Source organism: Monodelphis domestica, chromosome 5 (assembly GCF_027887165.1).
Source record: "Monodelphis domestica isolate mMonDom1 chromosome 5, mMonDom1.pri, whole genome shotgun sequence".
In the NCBI taxonomy this organism is placed as follows: domain Eukaryota; kingdom Metazoa; phylum Chordata; class Mammalia; order Didelphimorphia; family Didelphidae; genus Monodelphis; species Monodelphis domestica.
Window position 1 is genome coordinate 28,682,989 of NC_077231.1, and position 8,658 is coordinate 28,691,646.

Sequence of the window (8,658 nt, forward strand, 5' to 3'; positions counted from 1 at the left end):
TGTCTTTAAGATTCAACAAATACAATTGAATAAATATTTGTTTAATATCTACCCTGCTCAAAATACTATACTAGACACTTAGGGGAAGGGAGAATACAGACATTTTAGAGCAGATATGGTCCTTCTTTTCTTGGAGTTTTAGGTATATAGGAAGATATGACCAAAAACAAATAATAAATACAAAACTAAACAAAACTTCATAACATGAAAGTGATAGTATTCCTTTGTTAGGTCTGAGAAGAACAGGGTAATTCATGATTGGGGAATCTATCAAGGTTTTGTGGAGGATATATATGCCCATTATGCTTTTAAAAATATGGAAGGAACTCCATGATGTTAAGGTAAGTTAGGGTGAGAAAGGAAGAAATAAACATTCCACCCATAGGGAATAGTATTAGCAAAAATAGAGAGGGGGGGAAAGTGCTAGGTGTTTGAAGGTAATACTAGTACAGTTGAATGAAAGAGTAAAATGGTAAAAGATTAATTTGAAAATGTAGGGAGGTATCAGCTTTTGCAAGGCTTCAAATGTCAAGTCAAAGGATGTATAAGTTTATTCAATAGATATCTGGAACCTAACTATAAAGATTTAGAGCAGAAGAGTAACACCATGACAATGGACATGGAAAATTTGTTCATTTCCATGAAAAGATACTCTATGAAGTAATTTTATTTAACTGAGAAAAACATTTTTCTGGTTATGGTCTTGAAGGCTTGTTTTACTTGTTTGTTCCTTAAAGTGTAGATGAAAGGATTTAGAAGGGGAGCCACTGAAGTGGTGAGGATGGCTACTCCTTTGTTTAAGGCCACTCTTTCCTTGGCTGATGGCTTAATATACATGAAGATGCAACTGCCATAAGTGATGGAGACAACAATAATATGAGAAGAACATGTAGAAAAAGCCTTTTTCTTTTGTTCTCTAGAAGGAAATCTCAGTATTGTCCTGATGATATTTGCATAGGAGAGAAGTACCATAGTCAGAGTGACTAAGAGTGTCAGTAAGGCTAAGAAAAAACCACACAGCTCAATGACCTGAGTGTCAGTGCAGGAGAGTTGCAAAATTGGGGAATAGTCACAGGCAAAGTGATCAATGACATTGGCATCACAGAAATCCAATTGGAGACCCATGATAAGTCCTGGGGAGATTGTCAATAAGCCAGCCAGCCAAGAGCTAAGGATAAGCTTGGTGCAAACTCTGCTGTTAATGATGCTTGCATAATGTAGGGGCTTGCAGATGGCCACATAGCGATCATAGGACATAGCAGCCAAAAGGTAAAACTCTGATGATCCCAAGAATATGGCAAAAAACAACTGGGTTACGCAAGCATTATAGGAAATCCTTTTGTCCATGGTCATAGTGCTGACCAGAAATCTGGGAATACAAACAGATGTGAAGGAGATCTCCAGAAAAGAGAAATTACGAAGGAAATAATACATGGGTGCTTTGAGGTGAGGATCCAGAAGGGTAAGCAGGATGATGGTGAGGTTTCCTCCAATGCTTAAGATATATATTAGGAAGAGAAAAAAACAACTCACAATCTGTAAGTCTGGATCATCTGTCAGGCCCAGAAGAATGAAGGTTGTCACTGTTGTATGGTTTCTCATAGCTACCATCTGACTTCTGCCACAACTGATTGAATAAAACATGAAATAAATAAATATGTAATGAATAAATAATGAAATAAATGAATAAAAAGAGAAATCAAACTAAGAATTAAAGGCATATACAGAATTCCTGTGAGAGTGGTCATGGTGAAGAATCTTTTAACTCTGACATAGAATTAAAACAAAAAAAAATATTTTATTATTTGGAATTGACTTATACTATATGCACCAAATGTGCTCTCTCTCTCTCTCTCTCTCTCTCTCTCTCTCTCTCTCTCTCTCTCTCTCTCTCTCTCTCTCTGATATGAAAACAACACATGCGGGAATCAGTAGGAATTCTTATTAGGGTCTTTACTCATTACAGGAACACACCTTAAGTTTCTACCAAATCTTCCTGCTTCTATAAATTAAACCATTGCTCATAGTAGGCAGAAGCAAAAGGGGTCTCCTAACTGACCTCTCTTTGGCCTGTATATTTCTTTTCCCCTTGTCCAAGTATTTTGAAGGACTGCACAGCCTAGTAGATGGAAAGCTAGCCTTCAAGCAAAAAGAACCCATCTTCAAATCTTACCTCTAGTACATGCAGACTGTGTGAAACACACAGAGCAAAAACAGATATCTCCTTATTTTAAAAAGAATCTTATAGGGACAAAGCAGAATGCTGGAAAATCACTGAGTACAGATTATGCATAAGTAAAAAAAATATTTCTTACATCAACAAAGTTCAAATATCACAAAGCCTATTGAAACTTGGTAAATTAAATAAGGCAGGAAAAATTTAATCAGCATAAAATTGAAAGAGTTTTAGTTCTTTAATAAAAATTCCAATTTGAGATAAGGTAAAATTTCAAATAGCAGCCAAGTAAAGAAGGGAAGGGAAGGGTAGTGATCAGGTGAACAAACACGTTGGAACTGTGGAATCAAGCAAATTGACCACTGTCAAGCAATTATAAGTTTCTTGGCTTCTTATGGAAAATATTTTATCCCTCTGTTTTTTCCTTTCAAATTTAAGCCTATAGAAGTCAGAAATATTGCTTCAAATGTTTGGCTTGCTTTTCTTGGTGATATTACAACAAAATATTAAATTTACTACTTTTCCTACCCATTATGGAAAAATTAGATGATTTCAAATACTTTCTTCAATTCTACAATAAGTTTCTAGCCATTCTTCTGCATTTCTTCTCTGAAACAATTCTTGGATGCCTCATTGTACTGCTGTGACTAACAAGTATGTCTGTAGCTTCAAAACATCTCCCATATCATTTAATATCTGGTATAAGCCTCTTCTCTAAGACTAGAAAGGGAAAAACCTATCAGGATAGAGGTATTTTCCTTACCCAAGTTTCTTAATCGAATGAAATTTTGTTCTAATTCCTATCCACTGTATTTTTTTTCATTTCAGAAAAAAAAACATCTTCTTGTATATGATTTATAATCCTCCTCAAACCTTAGTTCAGTGCATTAGCCTGAGAACTAATAAGAAACAACCTCAATCTGATTTTCAAGTCAAAGGTTCTTCAAACTCATTTGGCTTCTCCACTTTTAATCTCCTTGCTAGGAATACGATTTTAAGGATAAGAAGGAAAAGACTGTATTTATATGTTTGGGGAAGCTACTTATACTTGGCGCTTCCTCACTATTCTGTTTAAAAACAATACCACGACCATCATCTGTCACCAGTCACTCAATTCACATTTATTAAGCAACTATTAGGCATCTGAAAGCACTACTGAAAATTCATCCTTTTCTGCTGTTGTTGCTGTTTGTTGTTCCTATTACTACTACTACCACCACCACTACCACTACTACTACTACTACTACTACAACTACTACTACTATTGCTATTACTACTACTACTACTACTTCTACTACTACTACTACTACTACTACTACTACTACTACTACTACTACTACTACTACTACTACTTGACACTACTACAGCTTGATATTAAAATAGCATATTATAATTTTCAAAGCACTTTACTTCTGTCATTTCATTTGAGCCACACAGCATCTATGTGCAATGGATACTAAAACTATTACATTTTCTATTGTACAGAAGAAAAGCCAGAGGGTCTCAGAGTTTGAGTTGCCTATGATCACATAACCAATGTGTAAAGTTTTGGTCCCTTAGATTGCCAATCTCTTTCTTTGTTGAATGAAAAAAACTTACTCTTTAGGAATTTAGATGTATTATTATGGAGGGAGGAGGTTGTAAAGTCTGAAATATGGGAAGCTCTGCAAAATAATAGCTTACAGTGTAGACAATTCTTTTTTTGTCACATAAGAAGGCAATGCCAGTTCCAAACAAATGAACTATGTAAAGATATTGTAACCACTTTATTTCATGTAGCAGGATGTTCATAGTTAAAGAAAAATTATTCAATAAAGGTCTAGAGATCTGCCCTATAGCAACATGTCAGAAGTAGTATTCATAAAATTACTTGCACCTAAATTCAGTGTTGAAAGGTAACATCTTAGTTATCATTACTACATTTTTCATAGTGATTCCCCCAGTAATTGCCCTGATTTTAAGAAATATTGAAATTCATATTACTTTTCAGTGTTCATAGAAAAATAAAGTGGCTAACAGAATTAATAGAACATAATCCAGCAACAATTTGTTTCTCTAGTCTATCCAGAAAGACGAGAATCATCAATATACTCACTTTGCTTTAATATTTTTCAGTGGGAAGTTGAACATAAATCTTGTTCATAGAGTGATTTCCTATAAGAATATAGCATGGATTCTTCAATTCTTTAAAATATACTGTGCTTTCTAACCAATACTTTCTCCATTTGCTCTCCCAGAAGAATACCCTCATGGAAACACCCAGGATTTGCACAGTATGAGGTACTTTACTATCTAGTCCTGCCATGAAACCCCAAAGGGTATTCACTAACACTTATTTCCTTATCAAAGAAAAAGGGCATCAAATTTGAGATCACTATCACTTAAATCAATAAAAATATTTTCTTATAATAGGTGGAAAGTATTCTAATCAGAATGAAGTTTCTGAAACTTGTATTTGTGATGTGCCTTAAAAAGAGAATGAGAGTATTTTAGGATTACAAATAATTTTTCTATGTGTTTCACTGCATGTCTTAGCAGATAAGAGACTTTTATTCAGAAGACAAACAAATTAGTCCCTGGAGAATTATATATAGAAGATGTTAATTAGGCATCAGCATTATTACCTGTACAAAACAAATTAAAAGGAGTTTAGGTAAGGTGTTCAAAGAGACAACCAGGAGCTTTGGAAATTTCACAGGTTGAAGAGCAACATTGTCCCATTCTCTTACAGTATTTGGGGGGACTTAGGAAGCTTACACAAAATAATCATTTTGACTAGTGATTTTAAAAGACACACATTAAGGCTGAAGCCAGGGGGCATCAAGTGAAGGAAAGAGCTCAAATGGCCAAAGGCATCTTTAGGGTATGATAGAAAGCAGATGAATTTTAAGAATGGTTCTGTGCCAGATCCTTGGCTTTGGTAAAAGTAGTTTCATTCTGTGGTCACTAACTTAATTAGTATTTGAGATGGCCAGGGTCTCAAGGCCTTCATTAGGGCAACATTCTGAGTAACATATTAGAAATGGGATCTGACATAAGTAGGGCCATATATTAGCATCTCACATATTAATGGGAGTCCTGTCCATTAAAAAGAAGTAGTACTCTAAACCTGGGGTCAGTTAATTGAAAGCAACTGATTGACTTCACAAACGTATTATGATAGCTCACAAATAGAAAGGCACCAATAGCAGCCCAATGAAAGCAGAACCCTAAGAATGGCCATGAGTCTATGTTTTATTAGTCAAGCAAAAAAGCATAAAACTATACATGTATTTTGACCAGTCAATATCACTGATATTTCTATATCCCCAAAAGATCAAAGAAAGAGGGAGATGAATTATGTATAAAATGTTTATGGTAGGTATTTCTGTTTTTGTTTTTGTCATGGCAAAAACCTGTAATAAAAGGAATGCAAATTGTTGAAAATAAATCCTGCTGGGAAGCAAATTCTGAGCTCAAACTGACATTTTATTGTAAGAGCTGCAGATTAAAAGACATCAAGGTACAGATCCATCCCAGCTTGGCCAAAGATGGGGAGATTTGAATTGCTCAAGCTTTTATAGACTTCACAAAAGTGTAAGATTGCACAAACTCCCTCAAGAAAGGAGGAGGTGGAGATTAGCTGAATGTTTCTTCTCAGGGTGGGATAATCAAAATTTTTACCTTTTAAAAGACTTCCTCCTTCTAGAAAGTAAAGTTTTCTTATCTGGTGACCAATTATGTCATCTCTGTTCCATATAGGGTAAAAAAGACAAAGTCACTCTATGGCTTCAAAGTCCACTGAGATATAAATTTCTAGTCTTAGGGGAAGATGGATGTGTTCTAGGATGCTTAAAGCATACATGCAATTTTCTTGGCAAAGGTATTTTTCAAGAGAGTTCAAGGATTTCTCCTTAAAATTTTACTCACAATATGATTATTGATTACTAATTCTCATACAAAATAATTCAATCAACAATTGAGATTTTAACTTACTATTAAATTTAGATTACAATTTGTCATTACAATATTGGATATCAAATAGGGTGGTATACAAAAGATATAGTTCTAAAAAGCCATAAAACAATGACTAAACTGATTAAAATGGTTAATTAGGCTATTTTTATTTTGTAAAATGTCTGAAAAATAATGTAATGAATTACATAAATATAATGTATTACTATTGTTCTGTCAAAAAAATTAAGAGAAGGGGTAGTTGGGTAGTTCAGTGAATTGTGAGCCAGGCCAAGAGATGGGAGGTCCCAGGTTCAGATCTGACCTCAAACACTTCCTAGCTATGTGACCCTTGGCAATCATTTAACCTTCACTGCCTAGCCCTTATCACTCTTCTGCCTTGGAACCTACACATAATATTGATTCTAAGGTAGAAGGTAAGGTGTTTTTTTTAATTATGGGAAATTTTGATTCAAAGATATCTAATAACACTTCTATTACATAATTCAGAATGAAGTGAGCAGAACAATATTTTTTAAAAAGATCTAAAATAGCACAATTATTTCAAACCCATGTTTGCTAGGTGCATTGGCAAAAAAGCCAGTTGGGGGGCAGTCCCTTTCAACATAAGAGCATACATACAAAAACAAATGCATTTATCCCAACACAGTACAAATCACCACATCCCAAAGTTCACTCTGGATCTTCTGGTGCAGCATGTTGTCTATGTAGGCATCTTCATACTGCCTTCTCCACATAGTTCACTTTCTGGATTCAGAGAGGTAGCATGTTTCTTAAACTAAAATTACTCTCAAAACTAATTTAAACATTGCATTTTAGAATAATAATACATTCCCCCCTGAAGAGGATGTTGAAAAACACAGGGATCACTTAGGGATGCATGGCTGAGTTATGAGGTATATGAATCAGTTGGCAAGCAAAAAAATCCAAATAAAATAAAAAAAAATTCAAATAAAAGAGAAAACATAACTTCTGGATTAAATATAGACTATCAAAGTCTTATGTGTAAAAATTCTAAGTAAAAAAAAATAAACTTATAACAGGTCCTTTAATCAGGGCCCAATTAAAATATTTTCTATCCCACAAAATCTATAGGACAAAATGCAGTAATATTTCACTTATCCATTTGTATTCAAGACTACAAGTTGTCATACTATAAGAGAGAAAGAGTACTAAATTATAGGAGCAAATGGGAGGCAGGATGGAGCCAGAATAATTGATATCATGTATTTATTAGAATGTGTGGTACTAGGAAGACCTGCAATTAACAGATGTTAAGTGGCCACAACTTCGAGGCTCACACATGGTTAGTCCTTTCACTATTTTTGCAGACTGTCATCAATCCACATAGGATTGGTTTGGTCTCTTTGACCTTGTTCTCATTTGGCACTATGCAAGTAGCTTTGTACTACTTTGGTACTGTGCAATGGCTTTTTATTTTTTTGTATTCCCTCTCCTGGAATCAGACAAGATCATTAAGAAAAGTCCCATAATTTTTTAAACAATCAATGGCATCATTTTTATAGTCTAAAGCTTTTTGGTTATGCATTAATATTATAGCAAATGTATTTTCAACTTCTATTATTGCAAAATCTAAAATGTTAATCTCGGTACTGGTGGAATGTGCTTGAAATACAAAAAGGAGAGAAAAATAAACCTGAAATAGCATATTGCACATGCAAGAAAAACAATAATAAAAAAAGTTTTTAAAATAATATATATATATATATATATATATATATATAGCTTACAATCAGTGACACATTGTATCAGTTAAGGAAAGGTAGAATACAAAGGTTTCTCACCAAAAATGAGAACCCTTTCTTCTTCAAACTTGGCCATGATCCACTGTTTACAAAGTTTATTTATTTATTTATTTTTTTACAAAGTAAATTTTTTATAAATTTTTTTTTACAAAAATTTTTTTGTTTTTTTTACAAAGTAAATTTTTTATAAATAACAGTAAAACAACAGCATATTCAAAAAGTATCAAAATCCCTAAAGCTATAATAGCCCATTTAATGACAATAGCAAACAAATTTATTAGCATTAGCATTCATATAAGTCTGCTGTGTGACATTTAAAACTAATGGGTAGGGGGCAACTGGGTAGCTGAGTGGATTGAGAGCCAGGCCTAGAGATGGGAGGTCCTAGGTTCAAATCTGGCCTCAGACACTTCCCAGCTGTGTGACCCTGGACAAGTCACTTCACCCCCATTGCCTAGCCCTTACCACTCTTCTGCCTTGGAGCCAATACACAGTATTGACTCCAAGAAGGAAGGTAAGGGTTTAAAAAAATTTTTTTAATTAAAACTAATGGGTACTTGTTACAAGTTTTTCAGATGTAGCAATGTCCCAACATTGGATGAGAATTTTTTTTAATCTATTATTGCTATCATTACAAAAATGTGGCAGAGGAGTCTGGAAAAAAACCCAAACATTTGTACCCCTGAGGTTGGGTCTAAAAATGTCACCATGAATCTAGATCATTCTGATCATAGGGCAGGGTGAGTGGAAGAGTTAAAAATG

The 8,658-nt window shown here is 34.1% G+C and overlaps 1 protein-coding gene across 1 annotated transcript; it reads right to left on the bottom strand.

The window, feature by feature from the left end:
* Positions 1-666: 666 nt before the first annotated feature.
* Positions 667-1,611, bottom strand: LOC100024563 (olfactory receptor 6C74-like). The gene has a single exon (XM_001375757.4). It carries the CDS (start codon positions 1,609-1,611, stop codon positions 667-669), a length of 945 nt encoding a protein of 314 aa, XP_001375794.4.
* Positions 1,612-8,658: the final 7,047 nt, after the last annotated feature.

Bases quoted from the DNA above. Each gene is read 5' to 3' on its own strand.
- LOC100024563 (XM_001375757.4), bottom strand. From the start codon at position 1,611: ATGGTAGCTATGAGAAACCATACAACAGTGACAACCTTCATTCTTCTG.